We start from the raw sequence: 22,652 nt of genomic DNA, 5'->3' as shown, positions 1-22,652 counted from the left end.
GAACCGCTTAGTTGGTATAGATCAAAATTATTTAAACGTAGAGGGTCTAACTACTACATAAAAAAACCCAACATATTACATTATTTATTCGATTGGCCTTCAAATACTCATAATAATACATTTTACAACAAATGTTAATTACCATAATAATACATTTATACTTCAATGCAGAATTTATCAAAATTCTTTCATCTAAACGTTTTAAAATTGACAATATTAGCTTTCTATGATCATACATTTTAAGTATTGCTCTATGTGTGCCCAAGGAATAAAATCATACTATGAACACATTATACAAAAATATATGACGTGTGTGGAGGAAAAAAATAAAATAATGAAATCATGAAAACCAAATAAAAAGAAACGCAAATCGGAAAATGTGTAAAAATTTATTGGTAACTGCAACAACTGTGACAGATTTAAATAATTAATAACAACGTTTAAATTGAGATGAAGGAAACATAAAATTTGTTTATTATTATGCATATCATGAGCTGTGATAATTATCGAATGTGCAGCAAGCGAATTGTACTAGAGTTGAAGAAAATTAAGTACGCAAGAACGAATTTGCGTTCATCCGGAGGCGAAAGCGGAGTAGCATTGGCTCTAGTAAGTAGTAACTATCAATAAAAGACTACATTCAAATACATATCTCACGCTGTATTTAATGTAAAACTTATTACAACTTAGATTATAAAAAAATAATAAAAAGTAAAGTGCAATATTAAGCAATCAAAAATCAGAGCTCTCGTGAACTTGTGTGACTTTAAATAACTTATATTGAATAGAACCATTGTAAACGTTTAATAACTATCACAGCCCTAAGAGCTCTGAACCACTGTTAACTAAGTTTCTCGTGTAACCTTCAAATGTAAGGAACATTAAAATTTCACTTCATTTCAAATCATAGTAAAACAATTTTAATACAAATTGCACATACTGTTTTCGTTACCGCTACGCGTTTCTACGTGTACACACATTATTGCATATAACTGAGACCAAACTTCACAAACGAAATACTTGATTTTTAGACATTTTTCGACATTTTTTTGTATAATTACTTAGCAATGTATGCAACTATGAACGTTTCGTTTCAGGTGTCAATTATATTGTGTATGAAGCCGGGTCTCATACAGAGAGCTATCGAACAGTAGAACAGCGAAACAATATATGCCCACAAAAATAATCAATCGGAATCTGGAATGTCACACATATTCAAAATACTGATTTGTTAAATAACAAACTTAATTATATAAATATACATCATGCGCCCGTTTCGAGGTCGATGCTAACCGTAGCCCGAGTTAGTAGTCCCAGAATTACCGTCAACCATTTATGTATTAAACCTTGCGACACCTCGTAAGACAATAATTTCAAAATTCCCATAATAATTTGCTACTGACAAAAAATATTGCACCGACATTTATATACCTTTAACATTTCTCGAGTCGGAACTATGTGACTAATACGCAAAATTACTTTCGAATATCTATCGTATTATACACAACAGCCAAATGCCCGCCTACTCAGGAAGTTTATACATAGAAGTATTTATTACTTAAACAGCGAAATATTTAAAATCTGACCTAAATGCCGCTTATATACTCTCACAAAATCTCGTTGCTAATAAGTATTTCTCCAAAAAATGTAACTCGAATAGTTTTATTTCGGTAACGTCGACACTACCTATAACCACTGACTACATTGACTTATTTATTCAATTAAATAGTATCTATACCACATTTCAATGAAATTATTTCGCTAAATGGTAATGTATGCCCAAGATTCAGTGAGATTGTTCATATTAGGTTTTTTTCGACTATTGTCAGATTCATACATAACATTCGTATGAAAATAGTAGCAACGGAACGTATAGATATTACATAAAATATATTTAAGTGAAACAATTAATATTATGTAATATTTTACTAAATAATTAATATGTCATAATAAATAATTAGCTAAAGACTGCCAGCAGTCGTTTCATTACAATTAATACAATCTCACTCGAGACTTGGGCATTGTGCGAGCGCGGGAAATATTGAGCGCGAAGTATTGACAAGCAAACATCAGTGTTGCATTATATTATATTTAAGTAATTTTATTATTTTTATAATTTCAATTCTAGACAGTTGATGAAAAAAATTGCTATTATACATATTTAAATTAATTGTGATAATATTTTTCATGCGCTCAATGTTTCTTCACGCATGTGAATACAGCACATAAGTGAATACACGGAGTCCAAACTTTGCGCGTTTTCTCTTCCACAACACCAATCACAACTCTCACCGATGCGAGCTTATGTCAGACCATTTAAACTTTAAAATCTCGTTTTGTGAACATAAAACATAAACATTGTAAGGAAATATATTTATTTTGAAATTTATCAATTATTGCTGACAACTATTATTTCAAAACAATTTTTCTATAATAAAAAAAAAACTGACGTACACAAAGCGATTTCAACAACTGACAATACTGTTGCATTCAGGACTCTCCCAATATTCACAAACGCGTGTATACCGCCACATTTGCCGTGAAGCTGCTGCGAGTACGACACGCGCACGCTGCACGCCACATTTGGTGTGAAGTTGCCGCGAGGACACGCGGAGACTTGGCCACGTTCGATATGAAGTTGCCGCGTATATGGGACCAGTGTGTGTCCAACTCGCAGCCAACTTCACAGCGAGAGATCCGTGGCACGTTTCGCGCGTTTACTCGTTGTCAGCGCGCATTCCGCGCACTTCACCTTCGCGACGCAATTTCTCCAATTCCTCTTTAGTGCGGTCTTCGATGGCGCGGATGTCCGCCATTGTCATGCCGTACCAGTCGTCCATGGAACAGAATACTTGTCTGTAACAAAATATTTCGATATGTTCAACTAAATATTTTAATAAATGAAAACATTGCCAGAACCCGTCCTCACTGGGACCGCGAATTGCCATTTAAGAAAAAGAAGAAATATTAAAACCAAGAATTGTATTAGTAATAGAAAGTATAATGTTTTTGTACATAAGAATGAGATAAAGGATAATCCGAAATATATTGGAAAATAATAACAAACTTACCTATGGAAGATAGTGAACAACCGTCGCTCCGACTTCTGGATCACATTCTCAACTTTGCTCTGAAATTAAATATAATAATCGATTAAACATCACAATTTTATGAATAAAAAAAAGATTATACACATCCATATTTATTTAACGTCGTCTTAATTTAAATTTATTTATCTAAAATTTAATTTACGTCATGAAAACGTCATAGATTCATTTATATTAAATTATACAAATGTAAATTAAATATAAACAAGAAAAACCTATATTTTAGGTTAAATCATTATGACGAACAGTTTTTATTCAGATTTTTTTGCTTCACAACTTTAATGACCATTATCAAAAGTTGATTTGTCACTAAAGGCTCGCAAAGTGCCACTATGTAACACCACCAGTGTAACTTGTGTTCACGAGCAGCGAGCACTTAGCATCAAGGCCACATGGCCCTTTGCTAGCTCTACCACGAAACTATCCCAATGTCACCACCCCTTCCACAATCACCTGAAGCCTGAACCACTCGAGTTCAGCAGTAAAGTGCTTGTAGCACATCATGACCGGCTTCACTATCAAAAGAGTGTACATATTTGTAAAGAACCAGCATGTAACACCACCAGTGTTACTAGTGTCCATGGGCTATATCTGCCATAAATCCCCATCCACCTGTAGCCCGAACCACTTGAACTCCGCAATGAAGAGCTTGTATCACGTCATTAGCGGCTTCACTCACAAAAGAGTGGATTTATTTTCATGTAACACCGTGTTACTAGTGTCCACAGGTAGTGGTGACCACTTAACATCAATCCATACATCCCCATCACAGTATCCTATCCTTTACACTCACCTGTAGTCCGAACCACTTGAACTCCGCAGTGACGAGCTTGTAGCACGTCATGACCGGCTTCACTTCGCCCTTCCAGTTGGGCCCGACCAGCGGCCCGCGGCCCGTTTTGCTCGACTTGAACTTGGTCGGGTCCGTCTCCGGCTTGTAGTCCGCCTGCGACATGGGATCGTTCGCGATGTCGATGTTCACAACTTCGCGCGTTTTTAGCTTCTCCGGCGGCAGTTCATGTACCTGGAAGCGTGGAAATAATGTGTTATTCTTCTGTAGAATAGAATTAGACCATGTGTCAGAGTTTTGAAGTTATGAAAAAGTTGCACTGACGGTGGGACACCACATAAAGTATTTATCGGAATCATAAGAATACCTTGCATGAACATGTTGTTCATTACTTTTAAACTTTAAGCAACATTGCTGTAAATAAATCTGAATTAATTATATTTATAATTTCTTATTCTTATATGTAAGTATATATTTATATAATCTGAACTTAGTTTTAAATTTATATGTATAAAAGAACGAATTTGTGCTTCTTACGTCGATTTGAAGGTCAGGGTAAATCGTGTCTCATTGGTCAATGGAAATTTTATTTTAATATTAACAACCAAATTTAACGTGTCACCCTGTAATAGGTTAGTAAAAAATACATAATAAATTTTACGATGGCCATAACCTGCGTACTTATGTGTTATTTTTGTTCATGTATCTACGCAAGTCGGTTGTGAAAGGATATATAAGATTCGTTATTGAGTCATATTGTAAACGATTGGCTAATACTTTAAATCGCAAATGATTCATTCTAAATATAAAACTAAAAGATAACATTTTGAATATGTATTTAAAACAAAGTGATGTAAGGGTGCCATCAGACAGACTGCATCGCAGCAACTGCGCGCGGTCGATATATATAACTGCAAGCAGTTGTGTGTTCGACTTCATGCTGTCATGATATCAACTGCACGCAGTCGGCTGCAGTCGAGTGAAGTCAATATCAACTGCATACAGTCGCGCGTTCAACTTCGCGCGGTCGGCTGAAGTCGGGTAGCGTCGCCGCATGCTGTCCACCGCTACTGCATACAGTTAGTGTGCAGTCAGTCAAAGAACCGAACGCAAAATAATAGCAAAATAATATTCCGTATGGCAAAATAATAGCAAAGGATCAATCCACATTCGTGGTGTATTTTGCAGTTTTTTAATTCGGTTATATCGCCGGCGGCGGCGGCGCCGTAATAATATTAAGAGGCCTACACCACCGAAACTAGCGCCACCGAACATTTTATTTTTTTACTCCTTAACCAGATCAAATTTAAAAAATCTAGCTCGGTACTTTGCTAGTATATTACTTGTAGTATTTTTGGTATTACTTTTCACTATTCTAACTGTTCATTATTCTAGAGAACTTTTGATTACCGCCAAAAGTGGCCACTTTTGGCGGTAATCAAAAGTTCTCCTTATTTACCGAATGCAAAATAATGAAAAGTAATACCAAAAATACTACAAGTAATATACTAGCAAAGTACCGAGCTAGATTTTTTAAATTTGATCTGGTTTAGGAGTAAAAAAATAAAATGTTGGGGGGGCGCTAGTTTCGGTGGTGTAGTCGCCTTAAGAGACGTAACGTGTGTGCTTCCATTTCGACGTCAAACCTTACACTAACTCTTGGCCTACATGCTTGGTTTCGACTGCGTGAAGTCGGACCCGACTGCAGACAACTGCGTGCAGTTGAGTATAGCAACTGCGTGCGGTTACTAATGCGACTTCGTGCGGTTGTTGTGTTGCAGTCTGTCTGATGGCAGCCTAACCCTTCTTGCTGTTAGTCTTGTGTTATGTCTTACTACTTCTTAATTTATTAATCTAAGGAAAGTACGGTACTGTTAAAATGTACACTTGAGTTATTGTTATAATTTATAGCTTGAAAATCTGTTTGTTCAAGCATTCCGTATAAACTACTCGATTGGATTTGCCGTGCTTTTCGAAACGTAACGGTATTCAATGTTATTATTGCATATTGCGATTACATCTTATATGTTGCATTTAGCGATTGTTTTTTTAACTGAAGCAAACCAAGCGGGTTCCAACTCGCAGCCTTGTGAACAAGTGTATGACGTCATAATGTGAACAGTTGTCAGGTGTAATCGTATTTGTTATAATTAAAGACATGTCGATCTCGATTGTATATTGCACACAGCACAAAACACAAATAAAGAATATTTAAAAATAGGTTATCTTAATTCCACGATTCTATGAAACACGCATAAGTAGGTATCTAGGTACATCTTTCCAAATTGTTGTTTTCCTGTTAAATTATTAATATCGTAACTAAACACATATTATAAAGTTTTTACTAGGTAAATGTCTAACAATAACTTCTTTTAGAAAAATCGACAATTCATATAATAAATTTACTGTAATCTGTTCCGGTTATACCACGCTTTTTCCACATGTATATTTTTGTAAACAAACAACTACCTACCCACAACGTCAAGGTTACCTGCTATCATTGCACGTTTAAATGTTCTTATCGCTGATTAATAGATTTAATATTACTTTATTATTTCCCATAGAAACAACGCGAGTTTAAAATATAGTAAATGCAGGTTTATTAAATGTTTGAATCACTGATAAATCGATAATAATAGATACATAGACATATAGCTCTAGATAAAGCCGCCCATTGTACATCTTTAGCATACTGTTTAAGTGCTCTGTGTTTATGTATGTACAATAAAGAGTATTCATCCATATTCCATTCAGTCTATACTCTATACATAAACATTACATTATTTTACATATAGAGAGCGCGTTTGTATTGTGTATGAAATTTTTGAGTTAATTTTAATGAGCTTAATTACTGTGAAAAATTAAAATGTCTACAATTTTCTGTTGATGCTATGAAAATAATTCTCTACTCATCCCTAAACAACGAATTATCTCCAGCAAGACTCCATTTACGCTACACGCTTAAACTTGTGATTGGTTGATAATAGCAACGCACAATTCTTATTTCTTACCTATACATATTGACAAAAACAACGAAATACATATAAACATACATAACAGTTTACGGAAGCTAGACCTTCGCTCCCAAGATCCGACGACGCGTTTCAAGGCACTTAGCATCATTACTACCATTTACTGTGTTACGTAATTGATTTAATTACACCTTAAATGGTAAAATACTAGCACGCTATATTTCTGCTTCAGTACGACTATTTTATTTCTAGAGCGAGTTATAGATAACAATGGTCTAGCATATAATTATTGTATTTAAATAATTTTAGTTGTATACTAGCTTCCGCCCGCGACTCCGTCCGCGCGGAAAAATTAAGATTTATTTTTTTCTACGTATTTTTCCAGGATAAAAAGTATCCTATTTTATGCCTAGGATAATAAGGTATAATTATACCAAGTTTCATCGAAATCGAACCGTTAGTTTTCACGTGATGCCTGAACATACAGACAGACAGACAGACAAAAATTTTTTTAATCACATATTTAGGTTTGGTATCGATCCAGTAACACTACTGTGCTATTTATTTTTTCAATATTACCAATGTACAGAATTGACCCTTCTACAGATTTATTATATGTATAGATTATTATTAATTGTATTATACAGTCTGTAATTCCTACAAAACACCATTCCATATTACGAACAATAGTTGAAGAATCACCTTTTCATAGACTTCAAAACACGTGGCGACGCGACAGTGACGATAACGTGAAACAAATATATCATACTAAAACAATTTTTGACTTGCGTATGCTGTATTACAACTTATTTTATACTTATCTTTAACTAGTGGTCCACCCCGGCTTCGCCCGTGGTACATATTTACGTTTTCTCTACCTAAGTTAAGAACCATCCTCGTACTTCAAGGAATATAATAAAAAAAAGAATTATCGAAATCGGTCCACAACTTCACGCGTGACCAAGGAAAAGGGGTTTCATTTTTATTTTTTATATACAACACATATAGATAACTATCAGTTGATACTGAATAAATCATCTCCGACTCATTGAGGTATTTAAGGCCACTTGACCTATGCATTTTTGGGTTAATTTGCTCTTAATGTTGTCAATTTTGTTCAATATGCCATTGAAAGACCGTCTATCTCCTCTTCAAGTTCAGTTATTTTATTTTACTTTTTTTACATTTATATTTTGAACATAATACCTATTCATAGGAAATATAAACTAGAATTCATGAAATTTTCCATACACAAAAAATCGCAGCCTAGAATACTAATTGTCTTAATACAATCGGTTTATTGAAAAATATGCGATTGAAAGGTACTCAAAAATGTTCAGATATGTAAGATTTTCAGTTAGATGAAAAAGTATATTAAATTGCCCCAAGCTTTGTTGAATTATAATAACAGCTACTTCAGAAAAAAGGTTAATTTTTCAAAAAATAAACTACTCTAAAAACAAAATATTCATATTTATTAACGCATGTAACATGTTCTTTGTAATTTGTCGTATGACCTCCGTAATTCAAATATTAAGGTAAGAAAAGATGACGTCAGTCCAAAATTCAAATTTTAATTTCAAAGATTTATATTATTAAGTTAGTAAAGTAGGTAAGCAATAATTTTCTTTGTGTAATAATTATCATGAATAGCGTAATAAACATCGTTTATTAGCATAGTTTTTATTGGAAACTTTATCATTTTCGTCACCAATCACCATACATTATGTATTATTAAAATTATTATCACCTATTACAAAAATTAGGTGCTATTTGATGCCATTTGAGTAAGTTGTCTAAATATATTATTTTAGCATCCATATGAAGAACAAAAAAAAATTACAATCAGATAGAGTTTGATGCAATTTACTTATTTATTTTAAATTTTATTATTATATATTTAAGGATTTCCGTAATCTGCGTATCCCAAGGTACATCTGGTAATTTAAAATGTGATGATGTAGTCAGTATTTGTTACTATCTACAATAAGTACCTATAATTAAAAAAAAAATCAACTCTCAAAAATATTCCTCATATTTTTCATTCAACTCAAAGGTTATAATCCTTTTAACCTAAGGTACGTCGGATAATTAAATAAAACGTGATATGTTTATTATTGTTGTTTTGATCACAACAATCACGTAGTTTTTATTCAAAATACGACAGAGATGTCATCACTAGCGAGTTTCGTACACTACACCGTATCAAAGATTTTATAAGTAATCATACAGTAGGTAATGATACGCGTTATCATCTGATCATAGATGCCTTTTGTCTTGTGTACAGATGACGAGATTTGTATTAGTTAAAAACAGAAAAAAACCCGCTATAAAACCCTTGATTCATTAAAGTAAAATATAAATTCTGATGTAATATATTTTTTGTTATTTGTGCTATACTATCTGCTCGTTGATTTACAACATTTCTTTAACCACTAGAGAGCTACCTACATATTAAGAAAAAAAACTAACACTGGCTTCTTCATAGCTTCTTATATTATCACAGATCAACTCGGTCAAAGCCAGGGCCATCAGCTTTTTAATATTGCAAATAAACTCGGAAACCTTGAATATTATTGGACTGCTATTGAAAGCTCATGAAAAGAAGAGCGTGTATGCCGAGCACGTGTCAGAAGTGAAACTTCTTTAGCAAGATTCAAAGATACCAAAATCGTCCTCCATGACGCAATCTTCAAATTTTACTCTCAACGCACCCAAAGAACTAAGTTTCACTTCAAAAAATATTTAAATGTCAGTTTTAAATCTTTTTAAACGCGTTTTAAATCCGTTAAAAATCTTTAATTTCTAAATAAAAATAGCCGTAAATTTTTTCACGGGCAACAATCGCGGGTCGACAATTAACCGAAGTTTTTACAGTAACACTGCATGCTTTCACACGAAATGGGTCAAGCTTCCGCCCAGATTTTATAAAAGATTTAACTGCTGGTTTAAAAGGTACCATTATTGGGTGTAAATTTTGTTAAACTGTAGGAATTTCGGATTTATTTTCATCGACTGTTCTAGTTTTATCTCAAATTCTAAATCTACAATCTTATCTTAATATGTATATATAAATCTCGTGTCACAATGTTTGTCCTCAATGGACTCCTAAACCACTTAACCGATTATAATAAAATTCGCACACTGTGTGCAGTTCGATCCAACTTGAGAGATAGGATAGTTTTTATGAAAAAAAACGTAAACATGTAGGTACCACGGGCGAAGCCGGGGCGAACCACTAGTATACCTTTATGTATGATTGAGTTACCTTTAAACTCGTTGCCTATCTATGATAATAATATGAAGAAATACACACATATATACACCATATACCTAGTTAGTAACCATGATAGTATATTTATATTATCTTTCTAATTCAAATGTAAATAAGAACAAACATTTTTTCATTATCACTTACTAGCTTTCCACCCGCGACATCGCCCGCGCAGTCAAAGAAAACCCGCATAGTTCCCGTTCCCGTGGCATTTCCGGGATAAAACCTATCTTGTCCTTTCTCGGGTATCAAAATATCTCTATACCAAATTTCATGCAGTTAAGGCGTGATTGAGTAACAGACAGACAGACAGAGTTACTTTCGCATTTATAATATTAGTATGGATTACATTTACTCCTCGTAATTCCCAAAAAGTTTGTCCTTCCCACAATATTTTCCTTTCCAATCAGATATCAGGGTAAACCGGTTGTTGTTTAATCCTTTCGCTACTTTCTTCTTTAACTTAATTAAAATTAAAAACACAATCAACTTTTCTTTAATTTCAACGAAATCCTTGATACGGAACAGTAATTATGTTTCTTATCAAAACTTTTTATCGTGTACATAATAAATAATATTATTAAATTATCTTTACGACTACCTAGACACTAGTAGGTAGTGTATGAAAAAATAATTAACATATAATTTTCTCTTTTCCAGATTTCGTTTGTAGATTCAATTTTAAATTTATAACCTTGTGAATAAATTATAAAGAAGGAGCCTCGGTAATTTTTAATGTCACTTTAAAATTAGTCTTTTGTATTCATAAAATTGCCGTTTTTCAAATTATTATTTTATATCTGTCCTTAATATTTTTTTATGAGAAATACATTTTTAATTTGGAGGTTTAACTTTTCCATTTTGTTGTTAAAATATTTTTTAAAACAAGAGAAATACCAACTTGATGATATTTCGTTATGAAAAGACTTAAAATCTAATTACAAAAAGAAGTTGTGAACAAATGTAACACTTTTTTTTTTTTTTTTTTTTGTAAGGTGTTTCTCAATGTTAGCCAGAAGGGCTACTACATTTTAACGCGGACGCGGGGGTGAACTGAAGGTTCACCCTGGTAGCGACATGCACAAGGGCGTCCCCCACAGATCACAGAAACTAAAGGGAGATATGGTTAGGGGGCGGGGCCGGTGTCGCAGCAATATGCCCAAAAAAAGAACACATGCTGTTTGTTGCATTCAGTTGACGTTCGACCGTCGGCCGGGTATTATTTGACAATGCCGCGTTGTTCCGTTAAAGTTTGTAAAAACCGAAGTGAAACCAGCAACTTTAAGTCAAATGGAATCACATACCATCGGTAAGTACTGAAAATTATACGATTTTCTTACTATAATTTCAAAAACAATATTACGTAGAGTGATTTCTTGGTTTCATTATGTGACAGAACGACAGTCACATTAATTTATGTAAATAGTTTACAATGCTTCTTCTGTACGTGACTCTATTCAAACGCGGAGTTCGAATACCGCAATGTATAATGAAGATACTAAAGCTAACAAAAACGTTCGATCGTGTAGTACGGCCGCTGCTCGCGGTCGTTACTTGAGGATGCGCGTCGAGTGTGTACATGTCGATAAGATTCGGATTTTTTATCGTATTATGTATTATTTTACTACCTTATTTTGATATCATAATGTATTACTATTAGCTTAATATCTGATTGTATTATTATTATTTGATAGGTACTCGAGCAATAATTTTATAGTGATTATTATACATGGATTAAAAAAAATTCACTTATTTAATACTTATTTTACTTAACAATATTAGTCAATAGGCAATGCTTTATGTACTTCATCACCATGAATGCTACCATCAAGGTGTCCATTTCTATTTTCTACCTAGTTACTGTATTGCCTATAAATTGTTTTAATTTTAACGTTTCTCATTTTATCGACAAGCAATCCCTATCGTAAACGCATATCTTGCGGCTGTGTGGTGTGGTATACGTACGTTACTTACAATCTAGTGTGCGAACGAATAGTCGCTCTCAAATTTTTGTGTGATGACACGCACACAACGCGAAGTATTGTTTTTATTTTGTTTACTGTTGTGTGCGTAAATTTGTTATGAGACACTGGTTTCGTACTCAGCGCAAGCGATTGGCATCTCTCTAGATCTCTATGGCGTCCCCCCTTGACGGGGACCACGAACCTCGGCTTGAGCTGTCGCTTGAGTGGAGGAGGCCAGAAGGGCCCTAATCGGACGGGAATGTAACACTTATAATACTTACATTGTATTGGTCACCGGCGTCGGGTAAATGCAGGGATTCTATGCAGATTACGAAGTTCTCCTTCATGTATCCGGGATTCTGAAAATAATTTCATTGCATTATTCTGGAAGCGAAAGCACTCCCAATTCATTGAAAATTCAAAGGCTCGAGTTCTCTCGTAAAATAAATATCTATCAATCGAGATCTTTCTATTTTTATACCTCATTCAAATCACGTATCTATTCGTAACAGCGAGCGAAAATATCGTAATAAAACTGCCTTATTCTTGAACTAAAATGTTGAAGATACAACTACACTTAAACCACTTAAACCTTCATAAAAACATGTATCTAACTGCAGTAAAAAATTCGATGCAAATGCTTCAAAAATTTAAATGCATTATCGATTTATACCTACACATACACCTAATTAAGAGGTATCTACATATTCGAAATTTATATATTTATACGAATATGTTGTAAGAACAAGGTAAGTAGCCTATCAACATCTTTACTACCTATCTCAAAAGCACAATTCCATTAAGTTTAGTGCAGTACAAACTAAATATATTTTCATATACGTATGGAAAAATCTCTACCCATAGACATTCAATTTCATTCTATACCCAGAGGGCCAGAAGAATTGAAGACACGTGCGAAGAATGATAGTACTCTCTCGTTCCAGAGCGAAATCTTCTTATTATTGAAAAAATATTGAACACATTATAATATTATGTATGTATTAAAAACACTTATAAAAATGAAATTCATACTCATACTTATACTTATAAATAAACCACTCATTTCTATTTCATAACATCATAATTTTTCAAAATTTAAAATTTTTATATTTAGAAATATAATATTTTTTATAATATAAAATCAGCTATCTTTTCGCATTGATCTTATCGTATATCTTAGGTACACAAACGTGACTTAACAAAATTGTATTTTTATTTGTATTACGAAAATAACGATATAAAAAGTTGCGTACATAGCTTTTTATAACATAAGATGTCAAGATTATAATTATATTAATGGCATATTTATTTTTAACATCTGACTACTAACGTGTAGTGTAAAGAAATAGTCGACATAGATCAGTCATAGTTATTTTATTTACACTCGACATGTACACACGGCTTTATACGACACGCGATGCGAATAATTGGCCCAAAATTGCAATATACACATACCTATAGTACACAATATTATATAGCACAAATTGCAAACAGAATGCTGCCTAGCAGTTATCATACAGTAATTTTGTCTGTTTGCATATTATATTTAAAAAAAATGCTCTATTGGTGTACGGAGAACAATGAATAAACGGGAAAGCAAGGAATGGCAGCCCTAATTACAACTGGTTCGTGATTTGAATCAGAATATTAAGCTAGACGAAAAATAAATTGCGACTCTATCTGCTATTGAAATATAATAATTATTATATTGTTCTCAACAAGTGGTCTAAATATGAAATAACTAGCTAGAATTGACATCATCATCATCATCATTATTATCAGCCCTCATATAATATGTCTCACTGCTCCTATGAGGGTATTGACGTATAAGTTAAAACCTAATAAACCGTAACCTAGGAAACAATGAGCAAATTCGTATGTAAACTTACCGTAAGAACGGTTCGGCAGTATGGGTAGGCGTTCCATGCTTCTTCGTGCACCTCCAGGGATCCCTTGGGCGCAAGTAGCCTGATGAATGCGGGCACCTTTGACGCCAAATGGTAGATCTTATACGTGTATTGCCCAGATGAATATTTCCCCCCTAAAACACCGATTATTTTAGAGTCATCGTACTGAATATTTATCAGTTAGAATACGTTAGGCGGTTATTTTTTGAAGAATGTAATTAAAAATGAAAACGGGCAATATTTCAGTTGAACTAACGACGATCGTCAATAGTTCAACTGAAATATTCATCAATACTTTTAATGAAATGGATAACTGAAATTATGCGGCTTTTGTAGACACAACTTCCGGATTTAAAATCGTTATCATAAAAATACAGTTTGAGTATTGAAATGAGTCATTGATAACTGAACTCGATAAGATTTTTCATGTAGTATTATGTTTTTTTTTTTTTATTGTTATGGACTAAAAATACAATTTTCACTAGATAATGTAAGAAAATGCTAAATGTTTCTTATTTTCGCAGAGAGGTATGTCAATTATAATCTAAAAATAAGATACTTTATGCTATATAAGGGCACATGTTGTCGAATAATTATTATTGCTCAACCAAACAATTATCGAGGTATACAAGACTACCTACTACAGAATCATTACCTATGTTGTAGAATTTAGGGTCGATCCCTGAATCGCACTATATTCTAAATTAAATTCAACCGTTTAATATTTAAAGTAAGTACTCTTTGAATAATACCTAGGTTTTTTTTATAAACCAAATTTAAAACTAGACGCACGACTTACAGAGTACCTAGCTACCTAGTAGTAGTCAAAACACAAATTGTTATACTGTGTACATGTAAACAGATGAAATAACGTAGAACAGTACAAAGACTCGCAAGGAAGTAATAAAGGGTTTTAACCACACCTATCCAAACATATCCGCACTTGTGTAAATTGCTACTTGACGTCATCTTGCTAAAAATTGATTTAGCGAACAATTCTTGTCCGTAATATTATTATTTCTAATTTACAGAAATTAAAATTGAAATACTTATATTAATTCATAATAATATAGGTACTCTGTATGTCTATAAAACGTTAGTGATAAAAATACGATAATAACAGCTAATGCTAAATGCAAGTTATATTATCGTATCGTAGAGTATCTACGTACATTGTACATTAATAAAATACTTGTATATTAACTGGATATTTACTACTGCAATAAGTAACTATTCATTGGGATATTGTGTAACTGTAAATTATTATTACTCAAATCCACATAATATATTTTTCGAAACAATCACATAACAAGAGTTCAAACTATGATGATAATAATGTAGTTAAAATTTTGAATTCAATTGTAATATACACACATGTATTGTTCTATACAAGGTCTGTCTAGATATCAATGTAATGCCTAAAATAAATCCTGTTGTACATTTTAAAACAACAGTGATTTGACCTTTCAATGTACAATATTATCTTTATTTAAAAAAATTGGTTATTAGGGTGTAACTCATTCTGATATAATGTAACCGGCGGACAATGAATACGATGTCGAAGTTTTTTACGTATTTTGTTAGCAAAATAGTAATTCCTGATATTGTATAGGTACTAGTTATAAGATACATTCGACTGAGTTTATTAGATTGCTATAGTACATACATATCACAGCTAAATCTATATTTAATTGCGATATCCTTTAAAAGCACTTTGTCCTACATCGCAAAGTTATGGATACTATTAAGTTTTGATCAACAAAAATTACTGAAAATACCATACCCAGATATTACACAACGTATGCTACTATAAGACTACGTACAATTAACTCAATATTCGCTTATTTACCGTCGTCGAGACAAGGAGGACAAGTAGTGCATTCCGAAAAGCTCGCGTGGCCATCGTACATCTTAGAGCTTGCAGCTCTATTGCTGTTGTTCGCTAGAAAATTCGCTATTTTAGTCCTGAATTCGATACAATTACATTCCGATGCTACAATCCCATTAAGACATCAAATCCCATCAACAACTAATAGGTGTGCAATGTGCATACTGCAGGCATTTATAGCCATAAGCCATTACATAAGGCTACACAACTATTTCTTACCTCGATAAAGAATTATGTAAAGTATTTTCTCATTCACTCAATGAATGAATGAATGAATTGATACACAATTTACAGACTATTATTAAATTCTGAAGAAGGATATTATATAGGGCGTTTATCGTTTTTATGCTAGCTAGTACCATTGTAGAGTAATTTAATTATTCAAATGATATTACGCCCATTGCAATTGTCAGCATAAAAATGTACTTATGTATTTTTTTTTTTTTTTTTGTGTGGTGTTTCTCAATGTTAGCCAGAAGGGCTTCTACATTTTAACGCGGACGCGGGGGTGAACTGAAGGTTCACCCTGGTAGCGACATGCACAAGGGCGTCCCCCCTTGACGGGGACCACGAACCTCGGCTTGAGCTGTCGCTTGAGTGGAGGAGGCCAGAAGGGCCCTAATCGGACGGGGTACTTATGTATGAATCAGAATGTTTGTATGGATGTAATCATGTAAAGACGAATGTTTATTTCTCACGCTATATCTTTTATTTTAAGTTTTAACTAACTTTACGGAATAAGCTCATAGAGAAATTATGGCAATGTCTATTGGTACGGGATCTAACGACGTTTTAAAAAAGTCATTTTAGTATAATAATTAGTTGTGTTTTTGATATACTGTTTCTCTTCCTATTTTGGTTAGAGACTGGGGCACTGGGCTGTCTGGCTGACGGTAGTGGTTGCGTTTTTTAGTGCGCATCTTATCTGCACAGGAAAATATCCTTAATTCCAGTTAAATGGACACAAAAATAATATGAGATATATCTAAAGTGCTGTTTAATCGGTGTAATAAGTATGTATATATTTTACGAACTGCATTGAAAAGTGTAAAAACATTTTTATATGTACATTTGTTTACCTCAATTTAGCTTTAAATGTAAAAATGTACACATAAATAATTACAGAGCGCTGGATAAGTGAATAATATAAGTCGATAAAGATATGCGATAAGATTATACGTTTTCATATGTCTAATCGATTTTAATCAAAATATAAATGGTCTGAACTGATAAATTGTTTGTCATATTAAATGGTGTGCTTTATATTTTGCACTAAAGCATTGATATGACACAGTGTGATAATGCTATAACAGCTGATATACACACAGGAAAGTGTAGGTGACTCAAGTGACTTACACGGTCATGAAACCTACAATAATTATTATATACTTTCATGGTTATTTTGAGACATTAGAACTGTGAAATGCAGAAACCAATACCTTGTAAAAAAAAAAATTATTGGTAGCAAGTTTATTTTTCACAATCCCATATGAAACGAGGATAGGTACGATATGGCAAAATACTAATTCTAATAATGATTTGTGTTGTCTTACCGAGAAGAGGGTAGTCCTTGAATGGTTCATTCTTTATAACTTCTATTCCTTCGCCGCCGCCGGTTTCATTTTTGGACACCTCCGCCACGCAGTACAACTGTGCGACTTGATACTACGAAAAATATTATAAAGAAAATTGAATTATGTATGTCAGTACTTAAAAAATACACTTTGGGATGGTCGCGATTTATCGATCATCAGGACATTTTCATCAAATAAGATATATAATAATTTTTTTCTACTTATTATGACAAAAATCTGGATAATGTAGGTATCTTTCGAACAGTGTAATCAACAAAAGGACAAGAGAGACTAGATAATAGGTACTTTACGTTTCTTTTCAATGGGAAACCGATCCAGGCACTCAAATTAATGTTATAAATTATAATGTATATAAAAGCTGTTTTTCGATATATTCTAGGTTTAAAAAATATAATATAAATATAATGAAATACTGTTCGTTTTCATAACCTATATCTATGTTATCTATTGCAATAAGTTTGCCTTATCTATTAATTAATCACAAATCCAAGTTATGACTACAGTACATATATTTAAAAAAAAGTTAGGTATCTCTGTTGATTTTGATAAGAATCATATAATAAATAGGTACTTAGATTCAAAAATACACACTTTAAAAATGAAACTAAGTAAAATTGTAAACAAAATTTAAAATTTTAGAATTAAATATTACAGTTATAACGTACTCGTATATAGGTAAGTAGGTACGTTGTTGTACACGAACAAGGCTTTTGAGAATGACGCAACAGAGTCAAGCATATCATTTAAAAAAAGTACGACTTAGCATATTATATCTGTATAACAAGATTTTTTTTCACATAAACTAATTATTATTATTAAATTAATAAAGAGAATCAAGGTATTCACAAAGCAACAGTATAAAATAGCAACAGTATAGATATATGTATAAAGATATAGGGTAGTGAGTGATGCATGATATGAGTGACAGAGTGAGCATTGAAAGTTTCCCGTAATAAATTAATATTTTCATAAATATTTCAGGACGATTTTCACACACGGCACGATCTGATCCAATATAACTAAGCTTTCGCTTGTGTTATGGAAACTAGATGGCTGATAAACATACTTATATAATTAAAAAAAAATACTTAAATAGATAATTAACACCCAGACACAGATTAAACATTTATGTTTATCACACAAATATTTAACCTAGGTGGGAATCGAACCCACGACCCTCTGGCTTGGAAGGCAGTGTGATAAATAAAGCCAACCGGTCAGTTATATAATTAACGGTGCACAAAATATGGACTACATCACATAACATTCGCGGAGATAAGACCTTGACCGACTGATGCGGCGGCCGCTAGCTCGTTGGCTAACACAACTCGACTTTTTGTCAATGGCCTGTCTATTCTCAAGGACCTACGTGAAGCTTTGTGTTTGTTTAACAAGAATATTGCTTCCAAGGATGTTAAGTTTAATCTGTAGTTTAAAAAAACGACATTGAGTATCAAAACTATCTTTACTACCTATAATCTTCTTAATATATATAAATCTCGTGTCACAATGTTTGTCCTCAATGGACTCCTAAACCACTTAACTGATTATAATAAAATTCGCACACAATGTGTAGTTCGATCCAAGTTGAGAGATAGGATGGGTTTTATCCCGGAAATCCCACGGGAAAGGGAACTATGCGGGGTTTTCTCTGAAAACGCGGGCGAAGCCGCGGGCGGAAAGCTAGTAATAAATAAAAATTAATGTATTCGTGTGTGTCAAATGTATGGAGGTGATTCTTTTTAATATCATAATATGTACAACCTACCTACTTATCTTAATATATATAAATCTCGTGTCACAATGTTTGTCCTCAATGGACTCCTAAACCACTTAACCGATTATAATAAAATTCGCACACCATGTGCAGTTCGATCCAACTTGAGAGATAGGATAGGTTTTATCCCGGAAATCCCTCGGGAACGGAAACTATGCGAGTTTTTCTTTGAAAACGCGAGCGAAGCCGCGGGCGGAAAGCTAGTCTTAATATATATAAATCTCGTGTCACAATGTTTGTCCTCAATGGACTCCTAAACCATTTAACCGATTATAATAAAATTCGCACACCATGTGCAGTTCGATCCAACTTGAGAGATAGGATAGTTTAAATCTCAAATCGTTTTAGAGAAAGCGGGCGAAGCCGCGAGCGGTAAGCTAGTATAATTATATTTTTTGCATTCTGCACTCCTTTTCTATATAGTGTAATCTAGAAGAGAATGCGAAATTTTCTTAAAGGGGCCTTTTTAAGAAAATACAAAATTTCTGGTGTAAATAACAATGTTTAATATTATAGGTAGTAGATTTAGGTTTTATTCCGACTGTTTACAAACTCAACATCGTCGAAGTGCAAAAGTAATGAAGGGATTTTAATGTAACATTATAATGCTAATGGACAAGATAATAAGTTACAACAATAAAACATAAATTTATAAAGAATAGAAAAAATTCGATCACGAGGCGGGACTTGAACCCGCATCCTTCGCGCCATTCCGATTCGATTGCTCAGGCGGGTCACGAGTGGCTGAGTTGGTTAGGCATCCGCCCCGGAATGGCGCGAAGGATGCGGGTTCAAGTCCCGCCTCGTGATCGAATTTTTTCTATTCTTTATAAATTTATATTTATAAAGCATTTGAATGCCATAAAAACCAAAAAATATAAATTCAAGAAAAGGTCGTGTTCCATCGTTACAATATTGTATTCACTGAAAAGTGCTTCATATTGGTTGAAATGGTTGTTAAATCATCTCAATAGATGGCGCGCGGTGTGTCCCTTAAGACACATAAAACTGAAAGGATAGAATAAATTCGATTGCTCAGGCGGGTCACGAGTGGCTGAGTTGGTTAGGCATCCGCCCCGGAATGGCGCGAAGGATGCGGGTTCAAGTCCCGCCTCGTGATCGAATTTTTTCTATTCTTTATAAATTTATATTTATAAAGCATTTGAATGCCATAAAAACCAAAAAATATAAACAATAAAACACTTTGGCTGCGTTCCCTTATAGGGTATTTGATAGATCTATCCCATACTGCTCTCTGTATCACTAATGTTCTTTATCAAAGCATAAAAGAAAAATCTCATCTTTAATGAAACACTTTGATGAGATTATGAAACACTAAATAACGCGAATACACAACGCAAATACACAACGTGTGTTCGCAGTTCTACAGAACAACATCTATGGATAAAACTGAAAAATTAAGATTATTTTTTTTCTACGTATTTTTCCAGGATAAAAAGTATCCTATTTTACGCCCAGGATAATAAGGTATAATTATACCAAGTTTCATCGAAATCGAACCGTTAGTTTTCACGTGATGTCTTCACATACATACAGACAGACAAAAATTTTTTTAATCACATATTTGGGTTTGGTATCGATCCAGTAACACCCCCTGCTATTTATTTTTTCAATATTTTTTTAAATGTACAGAATTGACCCTTCTACAGATTTATTATATATATAGAATAGATTCTAATAAATTAATACAATTATTGTCTAAGTTTGTTTCTCCTGGTATACATGTACAATAAAGCATAAATAAATAAGCATTACAGTATTGAATATACTCATTACTCATACTTGATATGCTATTTAGTGATTATCCATACTATTATTAATTATATCATAAATGCGAAAGTAACTCTGTCTGTCTGTCTGTTACTCAATCACAACTAAACTACTTAACCAATTTTCATGAAATTTGGTATGGAGATATTTTGAACCCGAGAAAGGATAGGCTACTTTTTATCCCGGGAAAACGGGCTACTTTTTAGCTGTGGGGCGGAAACCTAGTATTTTATAATTGAAAGTAGCTTTATATAACATGAAATGAATGTTTTTGTAATACAAAAAAACCATCTGGAGTTTAAGAGAGTAGACTCTTTCCTTTAAGTGTGGTGCTTTTCTAAATAAGTTTTTGATTTATGAAATGTTTTTATATGGTTATTATTATTATAAGTGTGTATAATAATTGAATTATTAACTTTAAAGTGCTCAACTATGTGTTTAAGTCAGTTATGAAAGTTCTATAAGAATAAATGATTATTACCAGTTTCACATAAGATTAAAAACAATGTATAGTCCTAGCAGTACTAATTATTAAAATGCACCAATATGCATTAACTTTAATATAATATTTTATCCATATAGGTAAATAATTAGTAATTACTTTATCTCAAAAGCATATTTTTTATTTATATTATTCTATTTGTAAAGAGCATTTAAATTAATTTCATTTGAATTGATCCAAAAGATTAGTTTTCATAAATAAATAAATAAATAACGAATATAATGGTATTTTCAATCGATTTTATTGATAAATCGGTATAAATCATAGTATGTTAGTTGTATAATGTTTCATGTAAATAATAGGGAAGTCATATATAGTTACCATTAAACTATTACATATCTCAAATCAAGAAAGGCTTACCTCTTCAACTGTTAATGGGAGGGTAACACGACTGAAAGAGAAAAAATATTTCAATATAATAAACAAAGGTAATATAAAATCAAGCTCCGCGACTAAGATACATAATTTTATTTAAATTAAAATACATTTTGATATGTTACCAATTTAATTTATTAACCGATCATTGGTTGTACTTTGATAAACATTTTATGAAAAAAAAACCGCTTACGAAAGCAACGCTCTACAGATTTTTGCTGACTGTTAAAAAATCGATTTATTTTCGCAATTACAGAATATAACCTTTAACAATACTCACTATTCTTTGATAAGCATCTTGATACTGTACTTTTTCACTTATATGCACATTAGATTACTCACTACAACCTTAGAATAAACTTATCACAGTTCAGCACTTGAGCGTTGGCCCTATTTATATGATTTTTGTAAATTTATGAATCTTTGACCATTCAATGACTGAATATGACAAGGCGCATGCTTCACTTCATGGTACAACGGATATTGCGTCAACAATTAGGCTGCGTTCAAAATATATTTCGTCATCATAGAGATAATATTATGTATTTATTTATCTTGTCTTTTAGTTTAATTTAAGAGTGTCTATTTTATTATAAACATATCAAATTGGAAAATGAACACTGAATGTTTATTTACCTGCTTCTAGATCTAGAGCGACCAAAGAGCGACACTTAGGCTTGTCATTTGTCAAATAGAATGTTGCGCTAGGT

The 22,652-nt window shown here is 32.8% G+C and overlaps 1 protein-coding gene across 1 annotated transcript; it reads right to left on the bottom strand.

Moving 5' to 3' along the window:
* Positions 1 to 373: 373 nt before the first annotated feature.
* On the bottom strand, positions 374 to 22,405 carry LOC123700037 (phosphatidylinositol transfer protein alpha isoform). Its single transcript, XM_045647142.1, has 8 exons — positions 22,223 to 22,405; positions 21,928 to 21,958; positions 17,456 to 17,567; positions 13,997 to 14,148; positions 12,389 to 12,466; positions 3,901 to 4,131; positions 3,072 to 3,130; positions 374 to 2,856 (listed from the first exon to the last, which is right to left on the bottom strand). Exons 1-8 carry the CDS (start codon positions 22,237 to 22,239, stop codon positions 2,718 to 2,720), a joined length of 819 nt encoding a protein of 272 aa, XP_045503098.1. The 5' UTR covers positions 22,240 to 22,405; the 3' UTR covers positions 374 to 2,717.
* Positions 22,406 to 22,652: the final 247 nt, after the last annotated feature.

Source organism: Colias croceus, chromosome 19 (genome assembly GCF_905220415.1).
Source record: "Colias croceus chromosome 19, ilColCroc2.1".
NCBI classification, from domain to species: domain Eukaryota; kingdom Metazoa; phylum Arthropoda; class Insecta; order Lepidoptera; family Pieridae; genus Colias; species Colias croceus.
This window is presented reverse-complemented; position numbering and strand designations above follow the sequence as displayed.